The 17,531-nt window shown below is 41.6% G+C and overlaps 3 protein-coding genes across 8 annotated transcripts; 2 read left to right on the forward strand and 1 right to left on the reverse strand.

Moving 5' to 3' along the window:
- The first annotated feature begins 472 nt into the window (after window positions 1-472).
- Window positions 473-4,106, forward strand: LOC112273049 (uncharacterized). Its single transcript, XM_024501383.3, has 6 exons — window positions 473-1,043; window positions 2,037-2,378; window positions 2,610-2,656; window positions 2,792-2,902; window positions 3,206-3,287; window positions 3,687-4,106. Exons 1-6 carry the CDS (start codon window positions 872-874, stop codon window positions 3,746-3,748), a joined length of 816 nt encoding a protein of 271 aa, XP_024357151.1. The 5' UTR covers window positions 473-871; the 3' UTR covers window positions 3,749-4,106.
- Window positions 4,107-6,748: 2,642 nt separating this feature from the next.
- LOC112273078 (peroxisome biogenesis protein 16) lies at window positions 6,749-10,868 on the forward strand. Of its 4 annotated transcripts, none has more exons than XM_024501438.3 (10): window positions 6,846-7,619; window positions 7,977-8,034; window positions 8,248-8,476; window positions 8,676-8,944; window positions 9,073-9,323; window positions 9,597-9,664; window positions 9,848-9,909; window positions 10,107-10,197; window positions 10,369-10,419; window positions 10,630-10,868. In XM_024501438.3, exons 1-8 carry the CDS (start codon window positions 7,551-7,553, stop codon window positions 10,166-10,168), a joined length of 1,068 nt encoding a protein of 355 aa, XP_024357206.1. In that variant the 5' UTR covers window positions 6,846-7,550; the 3' UTR covers window positions 10,169-10,197; window positions 10,369-10,419; window positions 10,630-10,868. The 4 variants fall into 4 exon arrangements, with proteins under 4 accessions (XP_024357205.1, XP_024357206.1, XP_073385530.1 ...); XM_073529429.2 differs by having other exon boundaries at window positions 6,855-7,619; window positions 10,323-10,419; XM_024501437.3 differs by having other exon boundaries at window positions 6,749-7,619; window positions 10,107-10,419.
- A 707-nt stretch (window positions 10,869-11,575) lies between these two features.
- LOC112273076 (histone-lysine N-methyltransferase, H3 lysine-9 specific SUVH4) lies at window positions 11,576-15,119 on the reverse strand. Of its 3 annotated transcripts, none has more exons than XM_024501433.3 (2): window positions 14,967-15,119; window positions 11,576-13,639 (listed from the first exon to the last, which is right to left on the reverse strand). In XM_024501433.3, the coding sequence occupies exon 2, from the start codon at window positions 13,464-13,466 to the stop codon at window positions 11,691-11,693; it is 1,776 nt and encodes a 591-aa protein (XP_024357201.1). In that variant the 5' UTR covers window positions 13,467-13,639; window positions 14,967-15,119; the 3' UTR covers window positions 11,576-11,690. The 3 variants fall into 3 exon arrangements, with proteins under 3 accessions (XP_024357201.1, XP_024357202.1, XP_024357203.1); XM_024501434.3 differs by having other exon boundaries at window positions 14,943-15,082; XM_024501435.3 differs by lacking the exon at window positions 14,967-15,119 and adding an exon at window positions 14,289-14,893.
- Window positions 15,120-17,531: the final 2,412 nt, after the last annotated feature.

Raw genomic sequence — 17,531 nt, forward strand, 5'->3', positions numbered from 1 at the left:
AAAAATATAAATCTACATAACATAATATTAAGCTTCTTCTAGCATCCACTATATTTTTGAATTATATATATATATATATATATATTTAAAACTATGGTCACGTTTTTTTTTAATGATTTATTTACAGTGTCAGAAAATTTAACAAGAAAATTCTGAAATTCGATAATGGAAAATTTTCACTAGGTTATTTCTTGGAGAATGGAGTTGTACTTAATGACAGAAAGTAATACCGGTTCGGTATAAGGATGTTATGAAATTCACCCTGCCGGACAACATATAACCCAGTGCAAGGGTAACTTTTCTCTCTTGCGGTAACGTTCGAGCCAGGTCAGCAAGCCAGCTCTGCCAACATGCTGTGCTGGCCGCGTCGTTGTTCATTTTAAAAATATTTAACCGATATGGCGCCTTCAGCTTTGACTCGCAGGACTTGAAAATAGAGAACGTTGAACTGCCTGATTTCAAATCCTTGCCCGGACGGTCCGGTCATCTCCTACCTCTTTCAAATCCATCATTCCCTCACCCTTGCGTCGTCTCGTTTCGCCCCTCCTCACTTTCTCTTCCTGTCGAATCTCTGCGTTTCTACCGTGTCTCGTGAATCCATGGAGCTCCGTTTCTCTCCGACACCGCTTATTTTGCGCGAATCCAACCGTTGTTGAGAGGGTATGAAGGAATTTGGAAGTGGAGCTTTGGTTCGGTGATTCCGGTACACTTTGTGTTCATGATGAAGTTGCTTGGAGGGGATTAGTGAGTGCTTAAGGATGGGCGAGGATAGCTGCGATTGGGATTAGGGTCGCGCGGAATTTTTCTGAAGTGTTTTAGGGAGAAGACACGGCGCGAGGCAAGGAGAACGGGGTATATAAGAAGGGGGGCTATGGGGCGGCCGAAGAAAGCCGCAGTGGTGCGCAGGGCATTGTTAAACAAGGATACTAATTTGCCGGCTCCCACTGAGGTTAAGCCAGTCGAGAATGTTGACGAAGAAGTAAGCGATTTCGAAGAGCAGCTGCGGATTGTGAACCTTGTCTGTAACGCAGTTGACCAGGAAGGTAAACTATCTTTAGTTTTTTCTCTCCCACCCCCCCCTTCTTCCCTCATTGGAGTAGACATTGTATCGTTTTCATTATGTAAGGACGTGGAGGTATGTAGAATTTTTGCTGTATGGAGTTGTTGTTCTCATTTCGACAGTAATTGAGCTCCAGAATGAAAGGGACCATCGTAAATTAGAAACGATTTGCCCCTCTCTTTTTTTCTTGGAATCAAATCAAATTTTCAGATACCGCATTGATTGGTTTTCTGTAGGAAATAGTGAGGGGTGTTAGCCTTTATCCATGTGTTTGAGTTCGAGGAGGCTTCAAAGTTGCATAGGTGAAGCTGGTGTAAGTTCATGGTAACGTTGTGCTAATGAGATTGTAGCGGCCAATGTTTGGAGGAACCGTGTGGTGTAAGGAAGCAGAAGTGTAAAGGGCTTCGAAGTATATCTAATTGCCTATTCTCCTTCAACGAGCAATATATCTAGGTGTTTACAGCGGCTGATGATGCTTTCCTGTTCTGAGGCATCGATACCTCGCGATGACTTTTCGTCGTGCGATGTACTTCCGGAATTTTAGGCTAGCCGCAGGCTGGATAACAAGGTCCGTATGCCCTGGTTACTCTTGCAATCAATGGGCAGTGTGTAGCTTCACAAGATTCGTGACCCTTGAAATTCAAGGGATGCGCTTTTGAGGGTTGCGTCTTTATCACTGCAACATTCACACAAGTGGCGAAATCGTGGGATACATCTCACGTAGCCAATCCTGTTATTGAAGCTGTGCGGTTCTCATTTGGGAAGATGCAATGTGCCACCGGCCTCATGGATCTAAACTATTGTCTGTTTTTAGCTGCAGTTAACACACATTTGAATCATGGTTGACTGTGTGTCTGTATGATCATATTAAGGTTGAGTCTACGTGTACGAGGGAGGGGCACACGATAGTGCAGTGGCATTCCATTTCTCATTTTGGACAAATGATCTAACTCTGAACATTCAACTGGTGACACAGTGGAGTCAAGATCGGCGGCAATCGTAGCCATCGGGGATGGGCACATGGCTAGCGCCACTACTCAACTTCAGTTGATGATGTCCAAGTTTCCCGAGCACATACGCAAAATGCCTTTGAAGAAGTTCTTAAAGCAGCACTGTCCAAACACAATAGCCAACACTCGATCAGATGGAACTGTGTACTTTGATCCTGTGCTGGAGTCAGAACCCTTCCTAATCGGCAGGTTTCAAGCTCCCGGCGGAGGCGTTCTCAACTTCAACAGTCTAAACTTCAATAGTCTTAACTTCAACACCGGTTTTGCATCTGTTCAAAATACTCCGGGCTTTGGTCCATCTAAAACATGTACTACATCAAGTTACCCTTACTGTTTCACGTATGAGTACTTTGTCTATTTTTTCGATACAATACTTTTTAGAAATACGAGGTGTCCCAGTGTATATTTGAGTAAACATGGATGGAACGTGAACAAAATTTGTGGCCCTCTGTGTTTCGTACGTTCATAAGGTAACCTTACTCTCGGTTTCTAAAATTTTAGGTTGATACAGCTTCTAAGGGTGCCTCTTCTGTTTGCAGTGAGAGAGCAAGTTGGAGAAGGTGTCAGCAATGAAATAGCTGGTCAGGTATAGATCCTTTCCTCGCATGTGTTTACTTGGCAGTTCTTTTCGTTGTTAGTACTCAATTGGGTTCAGAAAGTCTTTATAGATAAACACCAATCAAAGGTATTCCCGTTACATATGTACCTACACATTGTGCAGAAGGACATTGAACAACTGAGTTGGGATGAGTTCCTGGCTTCCTATCGAATGCAGTCAGCCATGAAAGGCCCATCTGCCTGGGATACTCCTTCCTTGCGAACACCCGGCATGGTAAGTTTCAGTGGTAACGTTATCGTATCGGTCAAGTAGCGATTGTCATACTAAGAAATATTGAGCCTGCAGAACCGTCTTGAACCTTGTCATCTTATGGTATGTGAACTGGTGACCATATGTTGTCGATTAGTCTAGTTTGATGCTTTCGTTAAACCTCGAAATCAAAGTTGCCCCCAAAATCTTGAACTGAGCCAGATCATCCGTTCATTCAGTGATCTTTGTTAGCCCGGCTTCTGTATGTACACTAAACACTTGCCTGAATTCGTGAGTCTTAACTTAATTGGTCATGGCCATCCGCAGAACTGGAGGGACACTATGATCACTCGAAATTACACTCCCATGACAGAGAAAGTCTTTCCTTCAATGCTGCCATCGCAAACTGGTACGCAGCGAATTATTGTATACTATAAATTAGGGTGTAAGGCGAAGTTCATTTGACCTTACGAATTAGTGTGCCCAAACATGTCTTTTCCAAATTCTTGTGTGTAGGTGCGCAGCTACTTATCTTGTCAAAGAAATTGAATTAAAAGATATCTTAACTATTGACTTTTGTCTGATCAAGTGATGGTTTCCATGATGTGGTAATTGTATCTTGTGATGATTGTTAGAATTGTGACAATGGTATCTGATTTACAGCTACATGTATATATGTGTATAGATTGACAGATAGATTGACAGATAGATTGATACCCTTTTTTGTAAAGAGGTGATTATTGTTTTTCATATCTGAAGACTGTTTTCATGTGTACTTCCTGACATCATAAAGCGTATCTGTTGCCAGGGAAAATGTCAGTGGGAGGAACTAAGCGGAAGGCTCCTACCTCTCGTGGGCTCCGAATGTAGACCATACATCACACTCAAGATCTCGCAGTAGTTCCTAGTATTTTATACCCTCATGTAATGGTAAAAATGCAGACCTGGAGTGCGTACTCAATTATTAATTTACCTGCGCCTTATCTTCTCTAGGTTACGCTGTTTTCATCCATTGTGCCACTGGGTGCTCTTTGGGCTGAATCAGATTTTTAGCTTGAACCAAGTTTCATTGGATTGTGCGAGACTGACGTTTTCTGTTCTCTCAGGATTCTCTGTCTTGATTGAGATATTCAAATTGTTGCGCCTCTTGGAAAATGGATTGAGAGCAGGTCGAAAGAATAAAGGAAACCTCTCCGCTTGGACTTGGTTCTGAAGTTTTCGTCCTCAACGGAATCATGCGTCCTTGTATGTATGTGTATATATATATATATATGAACATATATTGGTTCGCTAATATCGGGCTAATGGTGAAGAGGCAGTGCATCTTTGGTTGTTATACATCAGCTGCTATCGAGGGGAAACAAGCAATCCTTCATGCGTGCAATTCGCAAGGTTGCAATGTCTGTGAACTTTCGCTTGTTTAGATAATGGTCAGAATGCAAGCCTTGAGTGTAACACAGAAGATTTGCGCAGAGAATCTGAAATTCTACGGGACGGTGTGTAGTGCCAAGAACGTGCACATTGTATCCAAATCTGGAAATTTCCCAGGTTAAGATAGTAAGTAACGCAGATGTGTTTTTTTGAGCTATCATGGGACTTCTGCAAGTCTACCTCATTGGGAAGCTTCAGTTGTGAAAACCCAGCTCTTTCAACAGAGGGTAATGTCCTGGGTCCATTGATGGCAAACCGAAGTTATTCGAGACCGCCATCGGCGACAAGGATGAGATTTCCAGCACATGCTTAGATCCGCCGCTAAATTTTGTAGAAATTCTGGGTAGATTCTCCGCGATGGGGCAATTGCTCAGTTGGTCAACGTCCGTAGTTCTTTTCTTCGCCTGTATCAAAACTTACCCTGCGTAATTTCCTTTAGATTCTAGGGGTCGATGTCCTTTTCTTCACCAGCACGGATGCGAAGATATTCCAACTTCACCATATTTGCTGCAGGCGTGGCTATTGGTCTTGTGCACGCTAACGACTGTTTATTCCAGCAACAGTCGGCTGAGACATCGATACACGACGATCAGTCATGTAAGTCTTCAGATACTCCACCCAAGGCGGCCTGAGCTTCAAATATGGCGGTCACCTTCAGGCAAAGATTCAGTTTCGCCGAGATACTAGGATGATGTGGCGATGCATTAAAACAACCGCAACTTTCCGAGGTATACTCTCTTCGGTACATTCAACCCATCAATCCTCCATGGCGCTCCAGTCAAAGCTGCTACTTCAATATGGCATTTCTTCAATGCTTCTGTAACTAGAACAGGAATATGCCTTCAGAAGCAGTCTGGGGGAATCTGCTAGACAGGCTAAGAAGAGCAATAAACCCATGAATATTTGGCTCAGTCGATGAAGTGAAATCACTCCGACCAAGAGCCACTGATCGACCGTTGCGAAACTTGCACCCACATGGTTACCAGCTTGCTCAAGCTCATCAGCATGCAGACGACCACCAAAAAGCTCCACACATGAGAACTCTTTTACGACAACCTCTTCCAACGACATCAATACACTCGCACTCGGCCGGTAACCCATATTTTCACATTACTTCACGGCCTGCAGATTAGTCCAACCAGCAGCACAGGGTTGTGAGCACCCACGCAACAAGACATTCACGGCTTCAATCGCTTGAAAAGAGGTGAAACTAGTTGGTCCGGGAGCGGCCCTGAGCAACTCGCATCTAACCATCACCGACTCCTCGATAAAAGAGTCACCGACTTTGTCGGCCGAATTGGTAATAGATGCTTGGTAAGTATCTTCTATTGTTGATGTATGCCAAGAATCATTATACCCTGTATACGTTAAATATTTTCTTCTTGTGCCACAAAATCATATCAGGTATGTATGGATGTATAATTTATTTAATGGTCTTGATGGTAGTTACAAACATGAACATGTCAACTTGTATAATTTATTCTACTGCTTGAGACTAAACTTGCAATCAAGAAGTTTTATATATATATATATATATATATATAATTTTTATCTAACAAGTAATTAGTTATAATAAAAAATGTGCTTTGTAATTCTCTTCCTTTAACATTGTTATAAGTATAAGTAGTTTGTCTAAAACCGAAACAATAATATACTTTAAAAAAAATTGTTACTTAAGAACATATTCAAAATACAAACAGTATTCATGTTCTTATTCCTAATTTTTTGTTTACATTATAAAATATACATATGTATATTCAAATACATGCATTTTAATGCCAAATATTATGAAATAAAACCAAAAAGCCAAACACTTCATTAAAAGCAAATTCTCAAATGTTCTCAAATTTGAAATAAAATACACTCCTATCAAAAACTGATACATTATTTGTTAGCTATTTTATTTCATTATTATTTATGTCTAATAAGGAAGCAGGCAAAAGTAGTTTTCCAGTACGAAAATACGAAGATACTTGGAATTAACATATTCTCGGTGCATACTTGTATTCCGATTAATTTAACACACTCATTTGCATCAATTTAAATCCTGCATACCAGGAGCACAGTCCGACTTATTTCCACATGACAATACGATTATACAAATTCCAAGGACAACATTAGTACCTCACCTATTTAACTGAGCAAATGTGCAATAACTAAAGGCACCATGAATCTATGTGAATAAAACCAAGGAATCCACCCAGTGGATGAATAACGTGGATGAACCGAACGAATGCGCGAAGGGAATATGTACAAAATCAAAAAGTAAAAGAATGGTATGAAATACACGGATGAAATATATGGATAGATGAATGTACGACGTACATGAACAGAAGAAGCAAGGAGATGAATAAAGTGAATGGGTGTACTCGACGGACGGATGTAGTCGATGAAAACATGGGATGAAGTATCCACAACCCCGCCAGAATGGAGCGCGGGGGCGGGATGCGGGAGGAGAGGGCCGAGGAGGGAGAAGAGGGGGTTCCTGGTGACGAAGATCCCCCCGTCTTCGCCCTCGCCCGCCCTCTTCTTCTCCTGGACCACTCCCCGCACCGTTCGGCGGAGGAGGAGGAGGAGCTCGGGGAGTGGGGGGGTCATTCTTGCCACTCTGCCGAATTTCATGTGCAGTCACCCCGTCTCGTTTCAACTCTCGCTGCTGCGTTGTTCACCTGCCATCCCGTCCCCCCTGCTCACCTCACTCGCCACCTTCTCGCCTCGCCGCTGCTTCTTCACCCACCTCGTCGGGTCGCGTACGCGACTGGGTTCGCGTGTGCGATCTGCTGCATGGTCGATTTGGTGGCGTGGTAGTAGCGGTGGCTGTGACAGTGGCATGATTCTGTCTTGTTGAGGCTCGGTTGATTCTAGTGATTGGAGCGGATTTCCTTTTCTGATGATTGTGTAGACTTTAAATTTTCTGTGATTTTTGATTTTTGGTTTTTTTGGGGGTCGGCTTAAACCCTAGGTCGTTGTGTAGTTTTCTGACCTAGTCCCAAATATTGTCTCTTCCAATTTACATGCTTGAGCGTTTGAGGTTGTCGTTGAGGTGTAGGTAGGTTGTTGATGAGATGAGGGACAGTTGCAAAGAGTGGAGTAGGAATTGGGGTAGGTAGGTCTATTTGAGAGGTTTTTTTGAAGGGGTGAGAAAAGGATGGTTTAGTGGGGTAGGTAGCTTCGATTTCTGCAGCTGGAGTTGGGGATTGCAAACAAGGAGAGTGGTTCTGATTGTGAACGGACGGTTTCGATGGAGGCATATAAAGAATGGGTCCGGCGCAACCGCTTATGGCTTTCCTCTATCGAAAGCCTTGCAAACGTAACAACCTCTCCGTTTCGTCACTTTTATCATGCTTAACGACTTGTATAGCAGTCCGATGTTGCACAAATCTTAGCGTGTATGAATTTGTGACGTTCTGGGCGTTGCGAAACTCTTGGAAACGTCGGTTTCATAATCAACCAGTGTCCGCGATTGATGGATTACTCAGATGTTCGACATTACTGATCATTGCACACGAATATTGAATTGTACTGTACGTTGGTATCGTTAAGCTAACCAGTTGCCGCGGGTTCAAATTTGTGACTGATTTGTAAAACTGGTTTCTGTCGCCCATGCTATTTGGTTCTCCTGATCGTGGCGGACTCTCATTTGTGTTGCTGGGATCTTGATATGCAGACAATGACATGGTTCTTGCCGGAGCGTTTAACTTCTTCGGAACTCGCTCCAGAAGCTTGTATGTTATGCCTCTGAATTGATTAGCTTGTTCATGGTTGGACGGACATTTTTTTCGGGGAGCACACAGTATGGGATCCCTCTATGTCTGGTTGTTCTTGTGATGCTTTTGTTTCAGTGATGATTTTTGAATGAACATCCATGTGAAAGATTCAATCACCTCTGTTGGTTACTCACTCCATTAATCCGAATGGAATGATTGCGGTTGATACAGTGTCTACGATGGTGGGCCTGGTGACGGTCATGAATGAACATATTGTTGCTACGGCTCCGGAAATCTCCTCTACGGAGTTTCAAGTACGACCACCTGAGGATCCGACTTTCCCGTGGCCACTTCTGTTGTCAGTTGTGAAAGAGGTAGAGGTTCTTGTTGAAATGAGTTCAGAACACTTCCTCGGCAGAGACCAGAAATGGACTCCGGTAGCTGTGGTCGAGGCTCTCAAGTAAGCTCGCCCGGATTTTATTTAGAACACTATGCTTTTTTGTTCACCTTCTTGTGATGATATATGATTCCAACTTTAGCTTTTGGATACTGGCATTATGTTTAAGTCATCTTTTACCTGCCCTTTGTTTAGTTTTGATGGAACGCAATATCTATTTTGAGCTGTTTTAAGTTGATGTGTTTTGAAATTCTTGATGAAGGGCTTTCATGCGCCTGCTGGTGCTGCATAAGAGTGGTTACAAAATGCTGATTGATGGAGGCGAAACTCTGAACCGTGAAGAGAAGCCTGAGTCCTCGCACTGTGACGTACTAGGCAAATCTCAAATTCGGGGAGCCACGCCTAGTTCTAGCAATCAACCCAGAGCTATACAAGCTATGAATAAGTATCGAAACAATGTTGGCACTAGGCCTTCTTGGCTTGTAGCTAAACCTGTTGCAACTCCACCACCACCACCGCCAACACAACATTGTAAGTCTCACATTGTTATTCCTTATTTGTTAGGTGCAACTGTAGGAAGGTTAATAGTTTTTACTTTGATAAATGTGCTGGACATTTGAAAGTAGAACTTCAATTTATATTGTCTTTTTGTATTGCAGTTGAGCCCAAATCGTCAGCACCAATAAGAAAATTTAAGATTCTTGGAGAGGTTCTTTTGATTTTGAGGCCTTTCCTGTATGTTATGATGATCCGACGCCATGGATTGCGGTCATGGAGGCCGTGGTTATCAGCATTGGCTATAGATGCAACTGGTATGGCAATTTTGTACGGTTCTACTCTGTTTCCTGACTACGTATTTGGCAACAAATCAATACCCAGATGTGTTCCCTCCAAACAAGAGAAAAATGAGGTAAGTAGGAATTCGAGGTTGTTTTTGCTGATATCTTGGGTGAGGCAGATTATTGTGTGTTGATTTTATGTACATCTATGTGCTGCATTATATGTTAGGCACATATAGTCCTTGTTTTGGAAAGTTCAATTTTGATTGCTTTGATCGCCTTGGATGCTTCATTATTTGTCTTATTTGCAGTCGTCGAATATCTTACAACTGGTCAAAACATTTTGTTATAATGTACTGGGATATCACAGGATTGAATTTCTTCCTTTGCACCGAATGTGGCAGATCACGAGGAGGCAAGTGTTGTGGGCTCTCTATCTTATGCGGAGCCCTTTCTTCGATCTATACACACAGTAAGTCATACACAGGAAGCTTGATTTTACTCTATATAATGTGTAATATTGGAACCTTGATTTCGCATGTCAATTCAATGCGTACAGAGTCTTTCTGGTTGCACATCGCAAAAACAATTTAAGCAAGAAACACCTCCCCTCCCTCTCTTGCGTAACGTGTGGTGCAACTGTTTGGCTTTGCAGTCGGCGTTTGGAACGTGTAGAAAAAACTCTAAAGCCTGTGCCTCTTTTTGGTTCTCTTGCTGGTAAGGCTGCCAATTTGAGACCGTTGAGAAGATTGTCAAATTTGAATAAAGATTTGAATTTGAATTTGAAAAAAAAAATTAATTCGATATCAGGCATCATTGATTTTGTTGATGATAACGCGGTAGATGCTCTGGCTTCCTTACAGTTATACATAAAAGTAATTGTACCCTAAACGATTTAATTTGGCTCTTTTCAGGTAAAGCAGTGGAGCTGATACAAGGTGTCCAAGCTTTTTACACCTACACAGCTGGATCCTGATTGATTTCAAGCTGGCAGGATATTTTTACGTCTGTTTCTCCTGCCTGCTGATCTTCTTGGCTGATTTGAAGTGTTGTAACTACAGTTTTGAAGGGGATGGGGTTTAACTGTTAGTAGTGATCCTTTCGAATGCTACATTACTGGTTATTTGCAGAACTTTCAAGTGCCTGCTGATATGGTGAAATTATCACTTATTACAGTTCGGGCCTTACAATGGGGTGGTGCTGATTAGGATGATGATGCAGTTTAAGGTATTTTTAATCTGTACTTGAGGTTTTTCTGGTTATACATTTGTAACCTAGTATTTTCTGAAGGTGCATGAATGTAAGAAGTATATTGCCTGGGACTGGGAGACTATGTGTAAAGTATAATTGTTAGTAGTTGCTAGTCTTTGTAAAAGACTTGGTCAATCGATTTTCCTTGAGTTGTGTGTTCTTTTCTAATACTGGCACTTGTGACAGGGCATGGGGGAGCTAGCCTTCAAATAGCAAGGTCTAATGAAGTAGGAGGTCATCTACTGCGTATTGTATCATATTTTCCTATCGCCCAACGTAGTGTCGATGTAGTTTTTAGTTTTATAGGGGAAACAACTGTCAACCTGATTTGTCTACACATCTGGTAAAATTTATTTATTATAATTTGGTTAATTGATGATTCAATTCATAAATCGAAATTAATAAGAGGGTTTTTGTCTTCAGTAGCTTTATGTTGTGTGACCATTTGTATCATGGACGCATCCCTATCTTGCTCTATTTAGACATTTGTTGCTTCTTGTCGAGGACTTTCGGGCGTTGAATCATTTGACATTCGCACAATCGCTGAATGTGGACTTATGGTTACTCGAATTATAGCCCTTTTACAGAAATGTAGTTGTGTCTCACTGCCTAGCGTAGCTTTGTGACGTGAGAAACATATTGTGCTTAGTAGGGTATGGTATAGTAGGAAGGCATGAAGTATATTCGGATGATATCTTTTGAGGAATAGGTATGTCTATGCTGATCTGCCAGATGCGGATAGCGTGCGAACTGTCACGGAACCGCTAGTCTAATCACTCAAGATAATCCTCTAAAGCCAAAGCTTGTGTGCATGGACTAACCACTCCAGTAAGCTTGTCAACGGAAACCTCTTTGGAAATACATGAGTGCTAGAATGAACGCCTCACCAGCCAACCAAACATGGGGCGCAATATTCAGTATCTACTTGTACCCAGTAGTTTCAAACAAGGAGAAGCTAGCAGCATGATAATATTCTTTACCAGGCCTTGTCAACTCATCTGAAATACCTTGTATAGATGAGAAGCTGATTCCCAATTTCAAAACAATGACGGTTTAAATAAACTTCAACAGATAATAAACGCCGATCCCATCAATATGAGATGAAAACATAATAACAAGTTTACACAAAGAATGGCTGAATCATGGGGATTGGGTGGTGAATCATATGGGAAAATTTGACAAATGATTTCTCCTGGCAGGCGCTTCCACAAGGTTACTGTTTTTTCCAGGAATGACAATGAACAAACCTAATACAGCCTTTTTCTGCAACTCCGGGTACCACAGTGACAATCCTTCTTCTTCAGATTCCCATGTGAATCATAGACAGAGTTAAGGGCATAGCCATAGTCATACGTCAATTCCTGAAAGGGACTAATGTCACTACCTGCAAAGAGCATCACGTGAGGGAGATCAAGGTCACCGTGATCATAAAGCACACATTGCACGAAAAGGTTTGGCGTACAACTGTGGTTGACAAACCGTGCAACGCCACCAAATTTGCTGGCATCGATAACATACTTCGGAGAACTCAGCTTAAGTGGAGGCATGTCAGAGTCGTCACTGTCAAAGACGTCCGATCGTTGAACTCCCCAGCGTGCCTCATTACCTTGCTTAAAATCCAGGTTGAAGAGGTAGTCATCATCATCAAGCTCATCTGCAGTCTTTGTGTCCATGATCACGCCAGTATATTCGCAAACAAACCCACCGGACGGAATGAAGTCCCATGACCTTACCGCCCAGCCTTTTTTCTCAGTTTTGAAAATCTCGAGGCGGTACCGCAGTCCTTTCTGACAGACCCTGTTATGGCACTCTAGAGAGCATTTGCACCGACTACCGCACTCGTACACAGCTGGCACAGCCCGAATCAAATGTCCATATTGATTGTAGGGCAACATTTTGCCGGAATTCTTAAGCACACAGGAGCACCGATGACCTACGCTGTGACATGAATCACCCTTGCAAGAGCAACCTGTAGAGGAACGCAACGACACGCCTTTGGGATAACGCAGCTTCGTGGTATATTCGAAAGAAGAAGGGGGTCTAGTATCATCCACGGTATTGACAACAGAAACGGGGATTGGTTCCTGCCCTCCTGACAGGTCTTCTATCACCACGCCAGTGCGTATCGACGGTGCCTTGTTCAACTTGCCCACGAAGGAAACCAACCTAGACCCTAGCTCTCTCTGGTTGGGGAGCCGTTCAAGTTTGAACTTGAACACCTTGAAGCCGGATGCTCCCAGTTCTAAGGATTGATCTACGACCTGATACAATCCATCATAAGAATATATCTTCTTAGAAGGGCTTTGGCTGGTTGGAATGTCAGAGTGGCCACGTATCACGCGCACAGGCTGCTTATACTTCAAACTATTCAGGAGGGCAAGGTTTCCTCCCTCTGGTTTCTGGTCCTTCACTTGCCGTCTGTCGGCTTTATTGTTTCCACCGTGTCCAGTGTAAATCATTGTCTCACCATGATCTTCATCGTCTTCGTAGCCGCCAGAGGCTACTATGCTGCACCCAATCTTTTCCTGCCCCACCTCAGTGTAAGCAATGCCTGCTTGCATGGCTCGGTGTAAGCCCAGGACAAATAGCTCAGTTCTATAGAAGAAGAAATCGCCCACAATACTACCTGGAACATGCCCAACTCCTTTCCAGTCAAAGTTCATTTTCTCCTCCTGCATTTTTTTGGTAGCTTCAAGATCTGGTCTAATTCTCTCATTTGACTCTCCCTTCTCCTGCAATTGTTGGTAGAAATGCAAGAGATCAGCATACCTTTTTCGTCTCTGTCGGTATAGCTCAGAATCTAGATCATTGGGTTGAGCTTCGTCATTCAAGGAGGCCTCAAAATTCATCGGCACGTCGATTATAGGTCTATTCAACTGCATTTTTGCTCCATTTTCTCGACCCTGGGCCCTAGAGTAATCTGTCCTGTTCCTACGGGTAGCTGTCAACTGTCCTTGTGAAGGTAAACGGCAGCATCCAGGAGGATAATCCCGCACAGCGACGGTTGATTTATCCCTGTCCATGGTGGTTTATTCCGGTAACCTTAGTTCCCGGAGGCTATGGTCGCTCCAAGATGTGCATAGATTGAATCCAATTCCTTGGAAGCTACAATTGTCGGAGTACACCCGGTCTCAACCAAACTCGTCCTTGATTCCAGAGATATCCCAAAGAGTGGCGTTAGCACAGTTGTTGAAGCCTGCACATTCCTCACGTTATTTAATTCAGATCCACACACACTACCAATCAAACCATGGCTTAAAGCTAATGGAGAAGTGCAACCCAGACTTGAATATGATCTAAAATTTCCTTGCCTGTAACAAAGACCAGCCGACAGCAGCTTAAGCCATAAAAACAGTGAGCTATCAATTCACTTTGCAACAACAAGCTAAGCTGTCCAAATTCGAGGCGGAATATTGAATGTTTAGAATAAAACTGGTCGAACTTGACTTTTACCATACGTATCCATAATTACAGTACTCAACACACTAAACAAACATGTGCTTCCAAGCTGCCACAGCAGCTCACTATCTGCACGAGGTGGGATCAAAGGATCGACACGGTTGACTAATGGTTATTATCATTCATTACATCGCAGCAGCTCATGTTCTGAACCGATGAGTAGCTAAAGGCGGAAATGTAGGAGACAGACCTCCGTGGCCTTGCCAGGACAGCCATGCAAATTTCGTATTATCCACTCAAGAATCCCCTAAATTATGCAAAAAAATTGATGGGGACCAATACCGCGAGGATACTGTTCAGTAAAATACAGACGTCGGTACAGTGACGAGGCCTTCCACAATAATCAGAGTGGCACAGCTTCATGATATCATAACACGCTCTCTTACCTGCCTGAGGTGCATCAACGGCAGCCTACTCACCGTGCTGAACCGGAGAACTAAATAAAAGATAAATACAATGTTAGGGCCTAACCAGAACAAGACATCATCTAAACTCAAAGACGACCTCGCCAGCAACCTTGAATTCGCCGCACGAGCTGCGATACACTCAAGACAATCACCACTACCAGAAGAGCCAAACCTAAGAATACACTCTGAACAAAAAGCACAACTACTCTGTGATAATCAGAACACACAGAGCGTCGGTGATGCTTCGTAGCCTAGACGTGACGAATCAATACCGCTCCCACCCTCCACTAAGAGAAACACCGGAAGATGAAAGGGCTTTCGGCTTTAGATCTTCTAATTCAACCTCTCTCCCACACATCGCCGGCTCACCGCAGCAACTCAAGACGCCATACGGCGTGCACAAGCTCCGCTTCTGTCACTCACTCACTAGACCAAAACCAACGACAGCGGAGCATTGATAGATAGACTCTCCCAAGCCTCCCGTCCCTTTCAACCAACGATCGCAACAAGCCACCAGCCTCCTCCCCTAAAACCTAAGCCCTCGTATTCCGCGTCCTGGCTATTAAACTCGGTGAGGTACCAAAACGCGCGCAAAGACCCTTGAAAAATCTAGCGGAGGAAACAAACACTTACAGACTCTGCCTGTCATCGGCGTACCTCAATCCTCCTGCCCTCCCTCCACACAGCACAATCCTCCTCCGCGGCGGCGCCGTTTCTGTTTGATTTCAACGAAGTAGGACGTGATGGCGGAGACGGTGTATGCACGAAGCTAGATTTGAGTTTTGCTGTTGCCGCAGAGCTCGCATCAGCCATAGCCGAGTCAAATTGCCGCTTCAGAAAACCAATATAAAACGAAAAAAACAAAAAAGTGAACAGTGTGTTAAAAAGTTACTGCTGTCGATTGGCATTTCCAAGAGGACCCTTCGTTTTGATCCAAGATCCACGTCTAGGGTTGAATTTGTGCTTTGCTGAGGTTTTCAAAGATTTGGATTCCATGTTTGTATCTTCTAGAACCAAGGTGTTGAATCATGCTAAGTTGGGAAGCTAAACATGAACATGTGAAAAAGTTTATTACTTTCACTTTTACTACACACTTTCATGGTTTATTTGAAGATTGTTATCTAAAATTTTCCAATGTTAGTATTTGTAGTAGTCTTGTTTATTACAAAAAGTAACAAATGAATAATGCAAAAAACTAGTGGCTATCAAAACTCCTCTAAGAAGTTTCTTACAATTAAGATTTTACTATAGAAGCATCCTACAACTTGGACACTTGATTTGCATGCTTCATGGTTCTTGCATGGTGTCAAGGACATGAATCTTGAAGAAAGAAATCCTCAATATACTCATGTATCGCTCAAAAGAACTAGAAAGTCATTCAAAGATAATATAGTATTAAACTGGAATGACTACTGCAAAGACAAGAAGACTAGAAAGACTTGAAACAAGACTAAAGACTAAAAAGGCATTGGCAAGAGTGAAGAAGGCTTCATTCTAACCTCTATATTTATTCTTAACTAGGAGTTACATGGCCATATCCTATAGGACCTCCAAAACATGTTGACTTTGCAAGACACATATCTTAACTTGCAAGGCATATTTTCTACATGTATGCCACATAATTAGTTTATTCTGCAAACTACCAAAACATGGTTAACTTGTTGACCAAGTTTCTAGCTTATCAATCAATTACAAACACATATAAAGTCAAAGCAACCTCTATGAAGCTTCTAAGAAGCTTATCTAGAAAATATTATAAAATAAATATACTTTTATTTACTTCTATTTAATCATATAGATAAATATTAGAGTATATATGTATGTCCATGACACATAGTCTTCTTCTTAGTAAAGATATATGGAAGTAAAAGTGAGGTTATTCTTAGTCTTATCTATATCTATCTTGTATTCCAAGCTAAGTTAAAAAAATCCCTAATTCTTTGTAATTGACAATAGTTGTTTTAATACTTGTTTATTATATATTGTCAAGGACAAGAACTTGATAAAGACAAATAAACAAGTGAGACTTCTTTCAAAGAAAGATGACAAAATAGAAATAATTCAATATGTATATTAAGAAAGAAACTGAATGGTTATTGTCAAAAGACAAGAAAACTAGAGATCCTTGAAACTAAACTAGAAGCAAAAAAGGAATATATACTATCTAACTAAGAGCTACGTGGCGATGTTTTATAGGACCTCCAATATGTGTTGACTTTGTAGGACACATGCTTTGACTTACAAGGCAAGTTTTTCTACGTGTAGGCCACATAGTTAGCTTGGTCTTCAAGCTAACAACATGTGTGGCACATAGCCAACTTGTTGATTATGTTTCTAATTCAAAAAGTCAATTAAAGACACCTATAAAGTCAAAGCAGTATCTTTGAAGCTTCTAAGAAGTTTCTATGGCAAATATTATAGAATTAACTTACTTTTACCTACTTTTAGTTACTTCTACTTATTTATACATGTAATTACTAGCTTACATGCATATGTCCGTGACATTACCCTCCCTTCTAGAGACGAGTTCCATGAGGAGCAATCATCATATGTTAAAGAAATCTATGATGCGACAAATTGTGTTCGCGACATACTCTGATCTTTGTTCTCTTTGAAAATGATTGATAGGGCCTCTCAACCATCGATAGTGTTCCATATCAGGGCGGGAAGACCACCCAGTTATTTGATTGTTGTTGAGGCTTTCATAACTTCCTTCAAAGAAAACATTTGGAATACTGTCAAGAGTTGTTCCTACCTCTAGTAAAATCACCAAACATCGGGAGTCCCTTCCAAGGTCGTAATACTAAACAGGTTGTATCTCGCCATCTATTCAAGGAAGAACATTGAGTCAAGAATTTCTAATCTTCTTGTCTTTGACAATAGTCATTTTATTCTTAATGTTATATCAACTTTGACCCTTTGATTCTTCATGATTCATATTCTTGACAAATAACCATTCTAATTTCAATTTCATAACTATCTTTGAATAAATATTTACTCATTTCTAGTAACATAAGATTATATTGAATCCTAAGTTTTTTTTGTAATTCATTTCTTTGACAAGGTTTTATACTTGACAAAAAAATATATATATTATTATTATTTTTGAAGCCTTCATTTTTAGAGATAGTATATTATAACAAGATGTCATAAAATAGACTAAACTATCATATTACTATAAGTTAAGATATCTTAGCTAATATCTTGATTTTAAAATTTATA

Source organism: Physcomitrium patens, chromosome 20 (genome assembly GCF_059467195.1).
Source record: "Physcomitrium patens ecotype Gransden chromosome 20, ASM5946719v1, whole genome shotgun sequence".
Classification (NCBI taxonomy): domain Eukaryota; kingdom Viridiplantae; phylum Streptophyta; class Bryopsida; order Funariales; family Funariaceae; genus Physcomitrium; species Physcomitrium patens.